This window comes from Anabas testudineus, chromosome 3, assembly GCF_900324465.2.
Source record: "Anabas testudineus chromosome 3, fAnaTes1.2, whole genome shotgun sequence".
Taxonomy (NCBI): domain Eukaryota; kingdom Metazoa; phylum Chordata; class Actinopteri; order Anabantiformes; family Anabantidae; genus Anabas; species Anabas testudineus.
This window is the reverse complement of record NC_046612.1, coordinates 27,889,359-27,910,298: the sequence shown is the minus strand read 5'-3', so window position 1 is coordinate 27,910,298 and position 20,940 is coordinate 27,889,359. Positions and strand designations below refer to the sequence as shown.

Genomic DNA, 20,940 nt, shown 5'->3' with positions numbered 1-20,940 from the left:
CGTTGTTAAAGTAAAGGAGACACAGTGGTAAATGTTTGGTAACAATGGTAAAAGGTTTTTAGCATCAAAATCAAAATCTCTTTTGAAATTGTATGGAACTTTCCATCCATGAGGAATATTTGAGAAAATGCCTGAAACAGCAAAGTGGAATTAAAGCCATGACTTCAGGTGAATTTATTTTAATAAAAATCAATACAATCACAAAATACGTTTGAAATTTTGCTAAATATTTATTCTAAATCTCTTTTGGTCATTTTTTACAAACAAACAAACAAACAAAAAAACATTTAAATGCACTCTGTATCCCAAGTTCATTCAAATATTAGAAAACTGCATAAAATCAAATAAAATGCATTTATACTGTCTTTCTATAAATACAAAGCTACACAGTTTCTTATCTACATAAAAACTAAAAAACAAAAAAGGAGGCAGGCACGACAAGAGAACTTCCCTTTTTACCCACTGGGTTCAAAATGTAGACTCTGACCTGGCAGATAGCCAGCTCCAGCTTGTAGCTGGATGATAACACATGGTAAATGCTCTGGCAAATTAGCATAGTGGTGTCTAAGGTGTCAATATAAAGCTGTTTCAGGTACAGACACAGCAGAGTGCAGTGGTCAGACACACATTAATAGACAGAGTTTGCAAACTGTCTATGTTATAGATACTGTAGTATGAAATGCTGAATTCACTACCAATAAATGACTGTTTAGCAAGACGTCCCAAAAATCCCAAACTCCAGTACTGAGACATCAGTCCAGGTGCTGTTTAGTATGACATATGTAGGTGAATCAGTGATTGGTTCTTGGTGATGTGGAGATGACACTTGGACAATAAAAATACCAATAATAAAATAAAAAATCTAATGTTGATTGTTTTGGAAATATCTTTGTACATCAGTTAACCTCCACAGACCTCCCACTGCTCCAATAATGATCAATGTCTCTGTGTGCTGCTGTTGCAATGTGTTGCTCTGCACGTGTGGCATCATTATTTTCTCTGTTACTGTTTTCTCCTACGGATCCATCCAACATGTCCATCATGGGCAATAAGAGACTCCTTAAACACATGGCAGGGGCACATTAGAATAACGCTGCAGGTTGACTGTGAAAAGGGAATAAGGGCTTTGATTTCTGAGTTTATGAAACGACTGCATCCAAGGGAAAGATAAAAAAAGATCAAATCTACTGAATCTTTGTAAACAAGCACCACGTCTCACACATCAAGACATACAGACAAAAGTCATGGTCCTGCAGGTAGTGGTGCCACAGTTTGACAAAAGCTGACATTAAGAAGCTGGGATTTGCATCCTCTGTGTGTCATTTTCAAATAGGAAATTGGCAGGAGCAGTTTGCATTCACAGTTTGATTCATTCGTGTTGAAAAAACACAACTTCTTTGTGTAATTCTTTACACAACATTACAAATGATAAAACATGTGCTGCTAGTAGTTAATGAATACATTAAAATGATGCCAATGAAAAGAAACTAGAGGTACAATGTTATAGTACTGTCCTCTCAGTGCTTCTACCACAGAGCAGAGTGCACATGCTCTGTGTGTGTGTGTCACCAATGTAGATGCAAGTGAGGATGCTGGTGTAGCTGACAAAGTAATTCCTCTTCTGTTGGCTCCTGGATCTGCTCCCTGCAGAGAAAGACGAGCAAATTATGGGGAAACAAGGAAGGACTGGAAGAGGGGTTACAGAACTGTGGCTTGGGAACCAGTCAAACAGCAGAGTCAACTTACTTGAAGATGAACTGAACAGAGGTTTCATATCTGATCCTCTCCACATCTGTAACAGAACAGCTGTGACTGCGGTCCCACTTGTAGATGAAGTTCTGTTAGAAGTCAAAGAACAGAAACAAGGTCTCAGCAGGACTTTGTGACTTTTCAGTGACTCATTAGAGACAACAGCAACAGCAAGGCTAACTCCTTTGTGTTTGCTGTACACAGAAAAAAAATGTTACAAGATCAAAAGACCGTTAAGAGGACAAGAGGTTAAGATAATGGATGAATCAATGAATCAAAGGCACTGAACAAACATTGGGCATTGCCAGTGCAGTAATCTGGAATGTCTGGAAAAAGAAAGAAAGCACTGGTGACTTGTGCAGCAGGGTGATGTATGTGCACTGACCTCTAAGATGAGCGCCACAAACAAATTGACCCACATGACGGATGAGGTGAGCCACCAACACACAAAGTAGACCTTTGACCACCTGAGAATAATAAACAACATCATCGTCATCATCATTCAATTCAATTTTATTTGTATAGCATATAACAATTGTCATTGTCCCAAAGCAGCTTTACACAAGAAAAGAAACAATGGAAGTTTACATAAACAGTGAATGTGTATGAATCATAATAATCAGATTGTCCCTGATGATGTCATCATCGTTATTATCATCATTATCCTCCTCCTCATGCACACTGTATTTGTCTTACTCGGTGGTGTATCTGCCGTATGCCTCGATGAACGCCTGCCAGTTGTTAACTATCATGACGTCATACAGCAAAATGATGGCTGCCTAAGTGAGAGGGGAGCAGAAGGTACTGTTTTATATGCTATCACAATGAAGAATGAAATCAAAAAGTGTTCAGGTATGTTTTGCAGTCACAGCTTTTGACCCTTCACAGTAAATTAGGAGTGGACGGAAAGTGCACAAAGCAGTGAAATTAACTGTTACTCACAGCAAAGTCATCAAAGTTATTTGGCCAGTAGCCCAGTTGCTCATACGTGCCACACTCCATGCTGAAGTTAGAGGTGATGTTCTCCATGGAGGTGTTGGAGAGCACACTGACACACACACACACACACAGTATGCACATATTACACACATTATAAGATATGTCTCACTATACCATATAACCCACTTATGCAGATTACATGCAGTGAACCTTTTTTTTTAAATGGGTTTCTAGATCCACAGACCCAGATCAATCTAAATAAAACAGAACGTAATGAAGTTCTAAACCTCATAAACTCCTACTTTATTCACCATAGAACATAGAAACATTTCACATGTTTAAACAGAATCACTGCATTGTGTTTTTCTTCTTGTGTAGATTTTACACAGCATATCACCTTCATCAACAGGCCTCCTTACTGTGCTGTGCATCTTGGACAGATAACAAATAAATGCACCACCTGGCTTGTGTAAACACACAATACCTCATGTCTGGAGGAGGTTTAATGGCTCCTTCAAACAGCCAGATCCCGAACACAGCAAACACATAGTATACCACCTGCACAGAGAGCATGAAGAAGATCATCAACATCAACCCTTCCCCATATTACACTTACTGCTATTCTACGTAAACTACATATCACTGCTGTCAGGAGAAAGCCTCACATCTTCAACAAGGAAACATCATCGTTTATACAAAAATATGACAATTTATTCATTCACTTTATTGAAGAAGTGTCTGAAGAAGGTTTCAGAAGCCAGAAGTTGATAGTGGTCTGTCAAACCACAGGGAATTATTTCAAAGTAGTAAATAGACAAAAGACTTTGATCCAGTGGTGGATGCATGTTCATTATTCATCGTAACAGTGATGGGTATCATATCTTTACATCAGTGCTGATCTTTGCTGATGTCACTCACCACCAGTATTCCTGCAAATGCTCTGAGGTTTTTCACCAGGTCCAGCAGCGTGCTTGCAACCAAAGCCATGAGCTGGGGAGCAATAGGGAAAGTATGAGGACAAAAAGATAAAGAAATGTTGTCGGTGAAGATTCTCAGTCGTCCAGGTGAAGTTATCTGGAAGTTTAGTCATGGCAACTGGACTTCCTTTAGTTAGGTGAAACGTTTCGCTACTCATCCAAGTAGCTTCTTCAGTCTGAAGATAGTTGGTTAGAGGCCGCAAATTTATGCTCCAAGGCTGGTTTCACTCCACCCCTTGCCCTGAATAGGCTCGTTAGGTGAAACAAAGGATGGGGGGGATGTGAAGGATGTAATGATCACACCTCAGCCCACCCCCTCGTAACACCTAAATGGGTCGTTAAGTGTGTCCAACCTGGTGCAGGTGTGAACTGGTTCTGGCCTTTTTGGGGATAGATGAAAGGGCAGCATGATAAATAGAAGACAGGTTGTGTCTAAGTCCTCCACCTCTGTTGAGAGAGGGAGTGTTGATTTGCACATGCACGGCTTCCCTCACCCCTCTCTCAAACCACTTGTCCTCTTTGTCCAATATTTTAACGTCACAGTCCTCAAATGAGTGTCCTTTATCCTTAAGATGAAGGTACACCGCTGATTCAGGACCTGAGGTGTTACTCCTCCTGTGCTGTGCCATCCTCCTGTGTAGCGGCTGTTTGGTTTCTCCAATGTACAGTTCAGGGCATTCCTCACTGCATTGGACCGCATACACTATATTGCTCATCTTGTGTTTTGGAGTCCGATCTTTGGGATGTACAAGTTTCTGTCTGAGTGTGTTAGTGGGTTTGAAATAGACAGGGATGTTGTGTTTTCTGAAAATCCTCTTCAGCTTATCTGAAACCCCAGCCATGTAAGGTATGACCAGGTTTTTGCGTAGGACCTGAGACTCCGACTGTTCCCTTGTTCTTTTCCTGGAACAGGTTCCTGCTTTGTTAAAGGCCCACTTGGGATATCCACAAGTCCTGAGCGCTGTCTTCAGATGCCTGTCTTCTTTCTTTTGGGCTTCTATGGAGGTGGGGATGTTTTGCGCTCTGTGGTTCAAAGTCCTGATGACTCCTATTTTGTGTTGTAGTGGATGATGTGAGTCGAACAACAGGTACTGGTCCGTGTGGGTGGGTTTTCTGTAACTACACACATTCCACTACAACACAAAATAGGAGTCATCAGGACTTTGAACCACAGAGCGCAAAACATCCCCACCTCCATAGAAGCCCAAAAGAAAGAAGACAGGCATCTGAAGACAGCGCTCAGGACTTGTGGATATCCCAAGTGGGCCTTTAACAAAGCAGGAACCTGTTCCAGGAAAAGAACAAGGGAACAGTCGGAGTCTCAGGTCCTACGCAAAAACCTGGTCATACCTTACATGGCTGGGGTTTCAGATAAGCTGAAGAGGATTTTCAGAAAACACAACATCCCTGTCTATTTCAAACCCACTAACACACTCAGACAGAAACTTGTACATCCCAAAGATCGGACTCCAAAACACAAGATGAGCAATATAGTGTATGCGGTCCAATGCAGTGAGGAATGCCCTGAACTGTACATTGGAGAAACCAAACAGCCGCTACACAGGAGGATGGCACAGCACAGGAGGAGTAACACCTCAGGTCCTGAATCAGCTGTGTACCTTCATCTTAAGGATAAAGGACACTCATTTGAGGACTGTGACGTTAAAATATTGGACAAAGAGGACAAGTGGTTTGAGAGAGGGGTGAGGGAAGCCGTGCATGTGCAAATCAACACTCCCTCTCTCAACAGAGGTGGAGGACTTAGACACAACCTGTCTTCTATTTATCATGCTGCCCTTTCATCTATCCCCAAAAAGGCCAGAACCAGTTCACACCTGCACCAGGTTGGACACACTTAACGACCCATTTAGGTGTTACGAGGGGGTGGGCTGAGGTGTGATCATTACATCCTTCACATCCCCCCCATCCTTTGTTTCACCTAACGAGCCTATTCAGGGCAAGGGGTGGAGTGAAACCAGCCTTGGAGCATAAATTTGCGGCCTCTAACCAACTATCTTCAGACTGAAGAAGCTACTTGGATGAGTAGCGAAACGTTTCACCTAACTAAAGGAAGTCCAGTTGCCATGACTAAACTTCCAGATAAAGAAATGTTTTTGTAATGGAGCTGAAGTGTCTGCATACACTGTAATTAACTGCTATCCTCTTGTTATTTCACTGAACAATCTCAAACCCAAACTGAACATTGTTACATGAGCTGAGAATCATCTGCTAAAGCTGAAATTCCAGGGACACGACTGCGATCGTGTGTGTGTGTGTGTGTGTGTGTGTGTGTGTGTGTGTGTGTGTGTGTGTGTGTGTGTGTGTGTGTGTGTGTGTGTGTGTGTGTGTGTAGTAGCGTGTTCACCACAACCTTGATATCTGGGATGATGCGAAGGAAGCGGAAGACAATCAGCATGTTGACCAAACGAACCATCTCCCACAGAGACATGCCATGTTGAGAGGCTGGGTCCCTGTTGGGACACACACACATACACACACTTATAAACAGTGAGAAAAAGAATGGGATGTGGTAGATCTGATAATTAATGCTTTTTCTGGTAATTTATTGATTTAATGTGGATCATTATTTATTTAAAGTCGGGTAAAGGAGTCCACTGATTATATTATTCATTCATGGTGAAAATGAAAAGTTAAAAAACTGCAGCACAAACCCAGAATAGGGAAACCTGTAGGTGGCAAAAATAGTGATCTGTAGGACCTAATGGGAACAAACAAAGAATATTCATGTTACATTTAGTCTTTTATCCAAAGCAACTTACAAGTCATTACAAGGTACAATGGTAGGCAGGGCATCGTGAGGAAGTATTGCCTAAGGACCCCTACTGGAGGTAGGCCACAGCTGTGATTTGAACCCTAGTCTCCCACAAGGGAAGCGGTGACGTTAACACTACACTAACCAGCTGTTCATGGTGTTACAGGTGTTACAAGAGTGTTAATAACAGTATGAATCTGTTAACCTCCAGAATCTTTGTCTCTAATGAGCTGTGTAGTAGTTATGTTCATTTTCTATGTCACTTCAACTTTGATTGTTGCTGCTGTAAATCTGTGTTTTTTCATCTTCAATCCTTCCTTACCAAATCAATAGTCACAAATTGTGGCAAGTAGAATACATGCAGTAATTATCCTCTGTTAACACAACAAACTTTGACTTCACGTATTTACAGCCCAACACACATTACATCTATAGCTGAAAAACAAATTGATATGGAGTCATGTCTATGTCAGTACACTGTTTATGGCGTGTACGTAGTGAATAAGACTGAAGGTAGAGTCTAATGGCGCTACGGCTGATCCTTCAGTCTATAGTAGACTGAGCTACCCTAACTATAGCTCTAAGAAAGAACTACAATGAGCACCTTGTGATTGTTTGACTCCACCAACCAGTCAAGCTGCAGTTTACACGCATGTGTCCAAGCTCATATTCTAATCAACCATTAGTCTCAAATATCTACAGTAATCAATGCATCCTAAGTGGCACTCCTGAGATATCAGTAGATCTCATGAGAAGGTCAATATCACTATTACTAAAACCCTTAAGACATTGCTCCCCTTGCTGACCTGGTACATGTTAAACTCACAAGATATACAGTAACATGTTGATGAAAATGAGAGGTGCATATTTTAATACCTTTGCACAGGACACAGAAAAAAGCTACTAAAGCTATAACAATAATAATAAGTAGTGTTACCAGTAGCAGGACAGTGAGGAAACCATCAAAGATGTTGTTCCTGTAGGAAAGATAGCCTCTCCAGCTGAAGGCGAAGATCTTCACGCACATTTCAAACAGGTAGTAGAGGATGAAGCACAGGTTGATGATCTGACAGTTGGACGAGGGAAGAGTGAAATATTCCATATCAACAAGGCTACAACGTTTATTTAATACCACAACACTCAGAAACAAAAAGATTACTATATTCATGTAAAACAGTAACACTGGGCTGATTTGCAGGTGGGAGGATCCTGACATTTTTATTTTTGTGAAAGCACAAAGTCTTAAGTGATGGTTCATTAAAACATCAAATAAAGTTGACTGACTGATCATTTGACAAAAGTACAAAGATCAATGTTACGAGTGATCATACCCTGATCACCTCCATCTCACACATTAAGACTGTGCTCACCTCCAAGTTGTAGTTGTCTCTCTCTACTGTGGTCTTTTCAGAGTTCAGCACCAGGATGGTCTGAAACACACATAAACATTATGTTACAGTGTGTGGTTCAGTGTGAGGACCAGTTAAAGTTTTAGACCAGGGGAGTGACACATTTTTCACAGGTAAGGTAAGGAGTCACTCTGTCTTTCATAGAAGTTTGTATGTGTGTGCGTGTGTGTGTGCACGCCTGAATGCAACTTACACATATGCACATCACATTGGCGAGTGCCACTGCATTGCCAATTATCGTGAGATAGTAGTGACTGAAGATCACCTGGAGTTTCTGCAGGACTGGAGAGTTGTACTGAGGTAAGGGAGGGTGCTGGAAGAAACACACACACACAAACACACACACACACACACACACACACACACACACACACACACGCACACACCCAGAGTCAAAAACTGAAAACAAAAGTTAGAGTGAATGAAAAGTCAAAGGAATGGGACGCAGCTCTACCTCCTTGATGCAGTCTTTATCAAGGTGATCGAATATTTTCCTGAACTGCTCTCGATCAATGTGACCAACCTCTGCATATTGCTGCACATCCTGACGTGTTGGAAGTGCAGATCCAAGGGAAGAGACGAGAGAGGAAATGAAAAGAAGTAAACTGCAGATCATTCCTGCCTTAATAAGACTGGACTGTCACAGTGTAACTACATTAGTCCTACAACAACAAATAGAATCATGTTCATATTAAATACAATTTTGTTATGTTACCAAAGTTACTAATGTTTTTTGAAGTATTTCAGTGATACTTTGTGTGTAAAGCCCATAACAGTGACTGTAATGCAGTTTTGCAGTTACAATATTTGGAATTTTGTATGTGGGAACGTTTGTGCTGTGTCATTTAATGCAGACTGAAACACATGAGGTGAATATGTTATGATGGCCTGTGTGAACAGAAACCATTACAGCAGGCAAATAGTTTCAAAGTTCATCCAGGCACCTGACTGCTGTTGTCAGACGGTGGTAATTATGACTGACTAGTTGATTATAACACAAGGCTGCAGTAAGATGATAATCTTAGTGCACATATTGTACATTCTTTTTTTCAGTTTGAACTGTTCTAGTGTCAGTGTTGTCAGTGTTGTGAAGTAAGCGACTCTGTGATCTGTGAGTGGTGTGAGGTCTGACCGCAGTGATGGCTGCTCTGTAGTAGCTCTTCATCTTGGCTCTGGTCATCACTTCCAGCACCGCATCAACACGCACACTTTCCCTGACAATGAAAATTCCTATGTGAAAATGACAATTTACAAATCATGTTGAACTAATTAAAGTCTGTTTTGATGCGATGACACTATCATCATCATAGATGATCCTGATGATTCACATTTCCTTGTTAAATCCAACCAACAATCCCTAGAATACATACAAATGCAAAAGCCTCTGTTTCAGTGGGCAGTGAATCACAATGATGTGCGATACTTGGCAGCCTTGTAAATATTCAGTTGACGTATACTGATCGTGATTGTGTGGATGTGTTTGTCTTACTCCTCTGCCTGTGGGGCTCCACGGCAGCTGAGGACTTGGAAAGCAGCTCGGATCCCCAGTCGTCTCCTGATGATGGATGTTTGGACCGACATCTGGACCAAACATGAACAGAAAGATTTCTGATAAACATCCATGTGCTTAATGGAGCAATCACAGTTACATTTATTACTGAGTATATTGTTTTCCTGTAACCATGATGAAGTCTATTTTACCAAAGAGATTTAATATTAAACATCTGTTCATATGGGTTCTACACTGTTTTAATTGTGTAATGTTTTCATTTTCTGTGTTTTGTACATAAATGGGTTAATTCAGTAAACACAAATAAACAGTTCACTTAGACTCACAAATGCAGATTTGTGGAGTAATGAGCAATGAACGTCCTTTTCAGAAAGGACTATTTGAACAACACCACTCAGTGTGGTTACATGAGTTTAATAGAAATATTGAGAAATAACTTTAACCACTTTGTTCTGAAGTATGCAGAATGATTGACATCCATCATATGTATATGTTCAGTACAGAGGTCGAGACAGAACACAACTAGCTTACCTTAGCATAAGGAATACAAAGACAGAGAACACATCCAGACTAGCCTGACTCTGTCCAAAACAACAGTGAAACCCCAAAGGCTCACTGAGAAACTAAACTTAGCATCGTGGTTGTTACCAGTAACGGTGTAGTTTACACTCGTCTGTCACGATTCAGCTTTTTGAAGCTTCTGCATTATCCAGGTGAACGTAACATGACATCATATAATTAACTACTAATACATGTATCATGTCAATGTATTTAATTGAACTAGTTTATTTAACCTGAATACTTACTGACTTTATCTCAGTACTTAATGAAAAAACACAAAATTGACATGACTCTATTAAGGAACAAGCATTTTCAGCTATGACAGTTTCAGTGATCTAGTGACTGGATTTCTCTAGATTTTCCTTTAGTGGAATCCAGTAGGCGTTCTGATCTCAGTCTGAGGGAATAAGTAAGCTTCACTATTTTTGTACTCCTTCTCCTAAGCAAATAATGCAAAGTTGAGTTTATCAGTCTCAGACGGCTGTGGGTTTAGTAGTCTGACTGTACAATGTGTGGTGGTCCTTTCTCTGATGAATTTGAACATGTACTAGTTGTGTTTAGATCATGCTATAATCCATTTTGACCAGCAGATGGCATTCACAGCTCAACAGTCGGTTCCACACAGCTACTCGGGTGAACTGCTTTCCATAGGAATATTATTGGGATTTTACTAGTGTGTTTGTACATATACACGGCTACATGCAATTTAGTTTCAAGAGTTGGCTTTAAAACCTTTTAAGACACTTCAAAAAAGGCAGTCCAATAGAAACAGTACTTTTAAAGCTGCAGTAAAAGCCTGTAAATTCACAGTTTTCAGTTCACCTATGACGTTTATGACTTTGACACGAACAACAACAGGTGACTGTAACGGAGCTTTAGCTTGAGAATGACCAGATGATGGGTAAAAAAGGAAAAAGAAAAGAATGGTGTTCATGTTAATGACGTTCCAAAAGCCTTCTACACCCAGTCTCACTATTTCCTGCACTGGTGTCTGTGTTGTCAGAGAGGCAACACCTCTATATTTATGTCTCCTGTTCACATCGGAACGAGTCTGCCAGACTTGGTATTTCCCCCTGAAAAGCACAAGTCATGGTTGTACTGACACACACGCTTTTCCATCTGGGAACAGCAGTCATGTTTTGTTTTTTCATGTCTGAGTTTCAGACAGGCTCAAAACGTGATCCGACCACAGCTAAGCCAAGTGTGTCTCACCAGTAAATATCCCCTGAACTGGTTATAGATGATGGCCGTCAGTAAGTTCATCAGACAGTAGGTTCCTGCCAGGGAGCAAAACACATTCCCTCTAACACACTTCACTCAAAGACTTTTATTATGCTTAAATGGTGAAATGATTATCAGTTGAAGTCAGCTCAGACAATAATAAACAGTGCATGTGCTTACCAATCACACTGAAGGCGATAAAGAAAATGGAGTAGGCTCTGTTGAGGGAGTAGGCGGGGATCATCACTGAATAAATAAAGAGACAATGATCAGAATCTTGAAAAGTTCCTGTTCAGTGACAGAAACTGAGACTGCTGGAGGTGATCCTCCAGCAGTCAGTGTGTACCGTCCGGGTTGTTGGCTGTGGTGAGCAGCACCAGCAGAGACGTAAGGGAACTGGGCAGGTTTCTGAAATGTAACTCCCACTCCCCATTCTTCTTTGGATCCTGAACAGAAACACAGGGTGGACTTACTGTGCAGCTCATTTCTAATGATCACAGTAATAATAATGAAGTAAGTTGGGCCATGTTGTTCCTCTATTTCTGTGAGGCTTCTAGTGTGGAAAATCAAACCCACGTATGTTAATGTAGCACGGGTTACAATTCAGATGTGATCCATCAGAAACTCTATTTATAAAAAATGCATTGATCTGCAAATCATCTTAAATCTACATTTGATGGTAAATAGTAAAAAGACTCATGCAGCTGGTTTTAAAAAAATATTTGCTCATTTTGAGTTTGATGCAGCAATAAGCTTAAAATAGCTGAGACAGCTTGTTTACCACTGCTGTGCTGTAATTTCCTTTAACAACACTCTGCAAGTGTCAGGGAACTCAGAAGACAAACTGCTTTCTTCTTCTTGCATTTTTTGCTTCCTGATGCACCAAATATTTTCAGTGGGGGACAGCTGTGGACTCCTATGTGGTTTGTTGTGCACCTGGACTCTTTTACTACAGAGCCATGCTGTTATGCCTTATCAGCATTTAAGGCTTTTGTGTTGAACAGCTCACTGTTTGTTTTATTGATTCACTGATAATTTTAATCATACTGAAGATAACAGTCAGTCAGTCTCGACTCCCTCCATCCTGGTTCAAGAATCAGAAAATGATTAGGCCCCAAGCGTTGTGACTTCATACACTCAGCCCTTCCTTCAGACCTGGGACCTGAGGTCTCTCTGGGACCAAATCAAATTCAAATTCAAATTTTATTTGTCACATACACAGTCATACACAGTACGATATGCAGTGAAATGCTTAGGCGACTGCCCGTGACCTTAAAAAATAAAAGACTATTGAAGACTATTTTTAAGAAATAAATATAATAAAGAAAGTAGAAGTAGATTTAGCTAGGAAACACAGCCACTGAGATCATACTTGATCATACTTTATATTTGAAACGTTCTGTTTTTTTTATTTGTGTTTTTTATTTTGCACTGCTTGAATTACAGGCTGCTACATGTGCAAACACACACACACTCAGCTGTGGACAGTACAGTGTGACCAGTACCAGCATGACAGCAAGAACCTGAACTCACCTCAGTTTTAGCAAACAGCAGCATGCCAATCATGGTGAAGAGACAGAGGTGGAGCGCCAGCAGCAGGATGACACTGCACAGACAGAGGAACACACACATACACTGAGGGTGGGGTAAAAAGGCCCAGGGAGTCAGTGAGGAATACAAATCTTATCAGGCTCTATTTATTTAAGATCCACTCCATTTGGTTTAGCGGAAGCACCGGTTCCAGAAGTGCATTTGCTGCTGTCTGTTCCTATTTGAGAGTTTTTTTTTTTATAATCTTCTCATTGTTGCTCAGCTAACAGGTCAGACTGCTGCTAAATGCTTGTTCGGGTTTCTATTTGTCCACACTACAGGCCCACACAGCACTGTGGTTATTGCTTAAGAACTACTTAACTACCGTAAACTGCTTGTGAAGTGCTGCATCTGTCAATCATCTACTAATAAATCTCTGTGAGGTTTGCTATTATGAATCTTTCAGGTAAGATTCACCTCTCTTCGCTCTCATATCTGCACTTTTTACTCCTTTCAGCCTGAACAAATTTAATTAGCATCACTACAATTACCATTTAAGGCTTTCACACTGCAGAGCTCCCGGTGTGTAAGAGAGTCCACCTCATTTGGTCATATGACCAAATAATGCTGGTTAGAAGATGCAAAGCAAATCTACTATAAATGTTAATAGTACATGAGGTGCGAACAGAGCAGCTGTTCTGTGACAGGAAATAGGGAATGGCTCAGGCTGCATGTGAAACACTGAAAAACATTCTCTAACTATAGAAGATAATATACCAGTTACGGTAGCTGAGTCATCCTCACACCTAACAGAGTTTTCTGGTGTGAGGATGATAATGTACTGAAATGTACTAAGCACTATGTAAGTGAAGAACATTTTAATGAAATCACTGTCTGCATCATATTTAAACTTCAAATTCATTCATTCTCAAGTGTGTTTTTCCTTGGAGAGAAAGTCACTCATCTATCATATGCACTACAGGTCTGGACCACTCATCAGATTTATGAGTATGAGTTTATTTATGAGTTCTCTCTCATAGGTAGCAGTTGAGAACAAATACATGCATGTGTCAGTCAGGAATACAAATCTTGACACTTAGAAACTATTCTATGTAAATTCTTCAGTCTGACAGTCTGTGGCTTTGTTATGCAAAAGCAGTGAGATTAGAGAAGTGAGTGTCTACTATTTATTGCTTTCTTATTTGTTAAGAGGTGAAATCAAATTAGAGAGAACTGAGACAACTGCAGGCTCTTACTCAATCAGTAAGTTAAAATAGGTAGCTGGAGTACCCAGAAATGTCACTCATGACCACAGTGGCCGCAGATGCTGAATCTAAAGCAGATGCAGTAGGTGTTTGAAAAGAAACAGTTTGACTGTTGCATAGAGTGGCTGCTCAGTAAATGAGGAGGCGAAGCAGTAAGATACCTGGCAATCTCAGGCAGAGTCCTCTTGATGCACTTCAGTGTCTTTTTCATCAGGGAGGAGTTCTGTAGGAGGAAGAACGGTCGCAGCAGTCGTCGAACTCTCAGTTTCTGAGCAATGATGAGAAGACAAGATGTTACAGGATGAAATGTGAGCTGCGACTCGATTGGATTGAATTGACTTGGCTTTTCCCATTACAGAATAGGGCAGGTTTGAAGATGAGACCTTGCTTTGGAGACACAGAAACCGTTGTTTCTAAATCTGCTGCCATTGCTGCTGACTTGTGTGAAATACAGCGACACAGAGACACTGCTCTACACCTCTGGTCATTTGGACTTTACCCAAATAGTCTGAAGCAGACTTTGAATTGGAGCACTGTTGCTGTGTCTATTGACAATCCTATCACCGTGAGCTGCAGTCTGTGTTTTGTGGTAATTAGTAATGTTAGTAAGATGTGGTAACATTCAGCTCAGTACAGGCAGTAGAGCTAGTAGCATGACTGCTAAGTCTCAGTGTTGTTGCTGGAGAACGTCATGGACACGGAATTAGTCAAGTAAAAGATACCAAGATAAGATCAAATCCCATGTGGTTTTGGTATTTTAGTATGATTTTTGCTGAAAATAAAAACTTTTCTATGGAAACTAATTATTTTTTTGTGACTTTCTTCCTGCAAACTACATGTTTCTCATACACATCTGTGTGAGCACTGATTGAACTGCAGTTTGATATAGTGCAGAGAGAAGAGGAGAATCCCACCTCATTGCACACCATGCTGACAGACAACATCCAGTCGATGATGGAGACAAAAATCACTACAAAGTAGCATATCAGCCATTTGTTCTTCCTGAATTCCTCCCAGCCAATCAAGTAGCTCTGTGGAAACAACACAGTGGAGCTGTTTTAGAAATAGAAACAGGTGTAGGAAGAAAATACAGAAATCCAAGCAGTGCGATCGCATTTCATGACAAAGCTTCTTTTTTAAGACAGCTGCCAACAGTCCTGTGTCCTGGCTATGTTTACCTTAACAGCGAGGTCAAGAGAGAAGATGACGAGGCAGACCATCTCGATGCCCTCGGTAAAGCCACAGGGAGGCTCCCAGGATGCAGAGCGATGTCGAGGGTCTGAGGAGACAGACAGGGAGGATGGCCGCTCGATGAAGGCCAGCAACAACACCATCGCAATGGCCAGGCCCAAACCCCTGTGACAGGGAAAGATGCACAAGTGGGCGGACAAATAGAGTTCGAAGAAAATACAGCATTTTTACAATAATGGTTGTGTTTGTGGTTTGGTGTATAAAGGTGTTACTAATGTCTTCTGGTAATGATCAGAAACCACAGCTATATTATCATGACAATGAAACAGCTTCTTCTAAATTGAACTGAGGTTCATCTGTAGCAGTGCTCGAATGTCGTGACCTTACCACTGGCATATCCTGGAGTAGTACCATCGATAGAGGCGGAGGGAGCTGGCATCTACACGATGGTTGATGGACCGGTACTGTGAACAAGGAAACAAGGACTGAAGCATACGTTTCACATCAGGCTCACACAACAACAAAACAGCTTTACATTAACATGACTCTATGAAGGACATAACAAAGACATCTCCATGGTCCAGTCCTATCTGGAATACTACTCTGCATTATTTATGTCATTCATTTTCTTCTTCTTTGACAACATTTAAGTAAAGACATCGGCTGTGCTTACCTGAATGGCGTCCTCGATGAATACAACAGCTTGTTGAATGTAGAGGTCCTCGTGTTCTGTGGACGGACAGATAAAAGAGAGTAGCACGACCATCTGACCTGTTCCTATGGCTTAGAACATATTATGTAAGATGTCATATTAACATATGAGATATTCCAGAAGTGTTGTCAGCACAGTGATCTTTACTGTTCTGTGAGAAACTGTGCGCCACAGAACGTACATTCTGCTGTTGTTTATAGAGCTGGCTGGGTGGGGACCTGACAGTTTTGCCTTTTTTCTTCAGGCAAAACTGGGACAAACAGAGACACCATGACAACACCACAACTACCCAACTACCCACATTTGCATAACATGCACATCAGGGGAGTGTCTAACATTTTTGAATGGTTAAAACGATGCTACATTTAGATTTAAATACCTACTATTAGGAAATATCAAATAGTTTTATTAATAATGAAGTGTTTGTTTAATGTTATAAATGACTATACTATACTATTTATATACTATAAATTGGAACCTTTCCATGCAGTGATTAGTGACTGACACAGAGCTGGAGCTGACACTGAGTTGTACTGCTATTCAGTATTTCTGAATCATTCAAGGACACTTCAAGATAACCTGCATCAGAGGATGACCAACACTAGATTTGTGAGGCTGATATATCAATCAATGTTTGCAGGTTCTATAACCGTGACATTGATACAGTATATTGGTTGAGATTAGTTTAACATGAAGAATATATTCTGCCAATTCAGTGAGAATTGTGATCAAGTACAGTAAACGTGTCTGTTTTGTCTAATAGACAAACTATATCTGAGACGCTGTTTCCTAGAGTGTGGAATATAAGTTGTATTTGTGTAATGTCAATGTCAATACAACGTCTGGGGGCTGAGAAAGACAATGTGTGTGGAACCAGTGTTATGTGGTCACATGACCAAATGAGGTCCAAGAGGAGTACAAAAAGGAAAAAGAAAAAAGGAAAGGAGCTTTACCATGTGTAAAAATACCTACATAGTACATCTTGAAGGCTTTAAGGGAAGTGCTAAATTACTGCATATCCTGCTGTGGCTATCATCAATCAGAACTCGCTCTACTGGACTAGAGTCCAGTTTCCAGTAGCTCCCATTGTACTTTCATGACAGAAACATTACAGTGAGTTTAAACTTGAACTTGAACAAAATGATTGAAAGGAGAGAAAAGCAACAATTAAGATGGAAAATACTGCTACACTAACCTTTGAAATCCAAACTCACAGAAAACCAATCCATCTGACAAATGAACAATGTGTTTTTAGATACGATACTGTATGTCAGCAACTCCATGGCCTTATGTGTACAGCACAAATAAATCTCGGGGTATAGATCCAAATGCAATGGTTTGTGAAGCTGCAATTATTAATCAATTAATTGCTTGAGTACAACATTTTAAGAATCAGTTAATTGAATGAAGAATCCATCATGTCCACACATCCATGTTTGAGAGTTTAAGCTAAATCTATGAGCCACTCAGCTTGTTCCACGGCTGTCAGCTGATGTTGTTCAATAAATTTTCCATCCAGCAGTTACACACATGCAAACTTGATGATTCACTTCTCACACACACACACACACACACACACACACATTTGCGTGCACGCTGCTGCTGACTCAATATATCAAAGCAGGATGTGTCACAGCAGTGGTGGAGGTGGGTGTTGCTGACCACACTCAAATAACAAAACGGTCACAACAGTCAGCACACCACCGCGCTGAAATGAAAAGACAAAAAAATAATGGCAACATCATAATTTTCGCTTTACCAAGTAGGGTTACCAGTATCTGTACTGTAGGGTTGTAGCATTTAAAAAATGAACATGATGATGTTATTGACATTATTCTATAATAACTATAAAGACAATCCAACTGTCATCTCAGAAACACTATATCTGAGATCTTACGTCACAGTAGGTGAGAGTTCCAGTATAAGATGTATACTACACATTATTCAATTATTGTTACAGTGTCAGAGAACACGTAGATCATGTTTGGTGATGTGTTTGTGTGCAAACGGGAAACATACAGTATAAATTAGAAAGGTGGTTGGTGTTGGTGGGTGTGATTGTTTTACATTGGATGGATTTTAAGTAGGAGAGTGGGGAAATAAATGGATTTTCAAAAACGGTGTCACCCTTTCAACATTTAACATACTGTAATCAATTCAATCAATTAAAGCGATCCCAATCAATAAATGATACAAGCATTAGTTTAGTGTTCACTGAACATAGCTGAGTACAATATACTACTACTAGTAATGGCGTGGTGCTAGAAGGCCACGTCTGAACCTCGGTGGCTTCATCCATCCAGTTAAATGTGTTTTAAACGGCTGCGATGAACAGTGGCACAGTCACCCACAGCACACTGACACCTCACTGCTGCTTTAATACCATGGAGATCATCCTGAGTCCTGCATGTCCAGCTCCACTCACAGAAGAGTCAGGTGAAGCTGCGTAAAGCTGCAGTCCATCTTTATCTTTATCACGTCCCACTACACACTTGCTGAACTGAAGAAAGGCTGACACCATGGATGAAATCTAGTCTTACACCACTAGAGTAGATCTGACAGAGCAGTCACACACACACACACTTCCATACCCTGCTGGGGGCACTAAGTGCTGACAGCTTTGAGTTTGAGGTTTTCACTGTGGCCTCCTGCTGTCACCTGTCTCACCTGGCCCACTCTCGTCATATTCTATGTGTGGACGTCACCGCCCTCCTTCCGCTCACCTGTGTTCCCGTCGACTCTGCACAGCTCCCCGTCCACAGAGTACGACATCCGCCTTCTGCCCGGAGGCCTTTCGTGCTCCCCGTCCGACCAGGAGCCATAATCCCCGGTGGCTCCGTTGACAGTGGCGGGCAGCAGACGGTCCGTTTCCATGCAGGAAATCTACAAGTTGCTCTGTAGCAGCTGCTCAGCGGGGAAAATGAAAGTAGCAGAAATGGTAGCAGACTGAGAGCAGCTCCAGAGGAGCGGAGTCCAGTCCTGTCCAGCCCGCTGAGGGGTCTCCACTCAGTCAGTCAGTCACAGAGACTGGGAGCATAGCACATAACACAACACACCATGGTTCAGGCAGAAGGCATCGGAATGTGTTTGTAGGAAGTGGCTGTGCGCTGAGCTCCCCCTGCTCCCTCCCCCTGTGCTGGGTGAAGTATCACTTTACAGTGACTTCACAACAACACACACTCCACCTACACTGTGCACAGTGCACATGCTGCACACTACACATCACTGACCTTTGCTTTATTCCCATGAGCAGAGGCGGTGAAGAGCAGAAGTGGAATGCATGTACTCTCCTACAAATTACACTGCTACATGTAAAAGTTAAAAACAACCTCTGTTAAACACAGGTGAACCTGATGCTCATGATAATGTGGATGTTTGAGTCTAGTCCAGATTTGTTCCACATGGCCACATTAATACGATTTCTGCAGAAATCTAACATGTTCAGATCTTCAGTTTAATTCATGAACAGATTTAGAGAGAGAACCACTTCAAAAACCTGATTTATGACTAGTTACATTCACGTCATCTCTTCTCTTCACAAATTGACTCTTTAGTTAGTAGCAATCCAAAAAGCTGCACCCCAGAGAAACTCAGTCAGAGGAAGAAAATATTTCCCATGAACTCATTTCACATGTGCTGTGAACTGCGTTCAAACATTCAAAGGTGAAATAAATGAGACAAACATGAGTCTGACATCAGAAATGTTTATTAATAGCACAAAAAGATAGCACAATTACACATTCTGCATTACATTATAATTATTGATGCAGTAATGTGTAACGGTGCATCTGGTAAAGGTGGAGCTAATTCAGTGCAATTCAATTCATTTACAGTCATATGTCATCTCAAGACACTTTACAGTGTTAAGTTTAACACTACAAAATATAACTGTATACAGAATTATCTAGAAAACCCAACAACCCAATATAATCTTAACTTAATCCTAACAATCCTGTGGTTGAAGCACATTAATAGATTATACTTTAATAGTTGATTAGATTTTACTTAATTAATCTGGATCTGTAAAGTACTTAAAGCAGGATCTTAAGCTGTCAAATAGACACAAATGTATGTGGACAGCATTTTCCTCTCGGTTGTAGTGAAGTTAAAGCGACGCCTCACATTTTTGATTTATTTATCTTTTTCCTTTTCCTTCCATAGTCTGGACCTAATAATCCCAGTGGATGTCTATACTTCCTAAAATTAACTTATGGGCAAGTTGCACAAATGTCAACGCGTCATCAGATAATACCACTGAAGTACTCCGAGTACAAAAAAAAAAGACCTACAATACTTTAGTGTGATCATAGGAAAAGAAATACATTATTTACTCGATTAAAGTTTGTTTTCTTGATTGTTAAAACACTATAACCAGGGTTTTGAACTAAAGTTTTAAAACCATGATGCCATTTATCAAAAAGCACACCCAGTTCCCTAAACTCTAAACACTACTAAAGGGGCGGCAGTAGCTCAGGTGGTAGAGCAGTCGCCTACGAACCCCAGGGTGAGTGGTTCAATTCCCGGTTCCTCCTGGCTACTTGCTGAGGTGTCCTTGGACAAGACACTGGAACCCTGTAGTAGCGCCAACTCCGTCTGGCAGCTGTCCAAAACAAATTTCCTCAAGGGGATCAATAAAGTATTTATTATTACTACCCTGTTTTGACACGAGTCAGATTTGTTGAGCCGTCACCATAGAACTCGACACACAAATCCCTTCACTTCTAACTGCGTACACCGTGTGGTCTTTTTAAAAGCTCTGCATTCAATACTGTTCACTCAAGTCAGCACAGCTTAAGCTCAATCAGCACACAACTCCCCAGGTGAGAACACTAAAGAGTCTAAATTCAACACACATCAATCAGATCCTTTAATAGATCCTGTAAATAAAAGAGCCAGAGTCAGTTCACTGAATTTTGGAACAATGAATCCAAAGAGAAATTAAAGAATAGGTCGAGAAGGGAGAGGAGGAAGGCAAGAAAACAAGGAAGGGTTTTTGAGTGCCGTGCTTTGCTGTGACAACACATACACTGTTGCACTATGCTACAAATTACCTTGCATACATACATACAAAACAGTTTTGCAGTCCAAAGAGGGGATGCTGAA

General features: G+C 40.9%; 1 protein-coding gene across 1 annotated transcript; it reads right to left on the bottom strand.

Moving 5' to 3' along the window:
• Positions 1-182: 182 nt before the first annotated feature.
• On the bottom strand, positions 183-18,959 carry tpcn2 (two pore segment channel 2). The gene is made up of 25 exons (XM_026378520.1): positions 18,561-18,959; positions 15,799-15,854; positions 15,513-15,589; positions 15,113-15,290; positions 14,849-14,965; positions 14,096-14,202; positions 12,673-12,745; positions 11,486-11,585; positions 11,320-11,385; positions 11,131-11,195; positions 9,337-9,428; positions 8,980-9,061; positions 8,302-8,391; positions 8,041-8,160; positions 7,809-7,868; positions 7,376-7,504; positions 6,338-6,384; positions 6,037-6,136; positions 3,607-3,678; positions 3,173-3,246; positions 2,692-2,797; positions 2,446-2,528; positions 2,135-2,216; positions 1,747-1,838; positions 183-1,644 (listed from the first exon to the last, which is right to left on the bottom strand). The coding sequence occupies exons 1-25, from the start codon at positions 18,709-18,711 to the stop codon at positions 1,566-1,568; spliced, it is 2,298 nt and encodes a 765-aa protein (XP_026234305.1). The 5' UTR covers positions 18,712-18,959; the 3' UTR covers positions 183-1,565.
• Positions 18,960-20,940: the final 1,981 nt, after the last annotated feature.

Bases quoted from the DNA above. Each gene is read 5' to 3' on its own strand.
- tpcn2 (XM_026378520.1), bottom strand. From the start codon at position 18,711: ATGGAAACGGACCGTCTGCTGCCCGCCACTGTCAACGGAGCCACCGGG. The intron at 12,746-14,095 runs GTATCTTACTGC...CTGTCTGTGCAG, and splicing joins ACTCTGCCTGAGATTGCCAG to TGTCATCCTGCTGCTGGCGC. The intron at 11,386-11,485 runs GTACACACTGAC...TTATTTATTCAG, and splicing joins CACAGCCAACAACCCGGACG to TGATGATCCCCGCCTACTCC.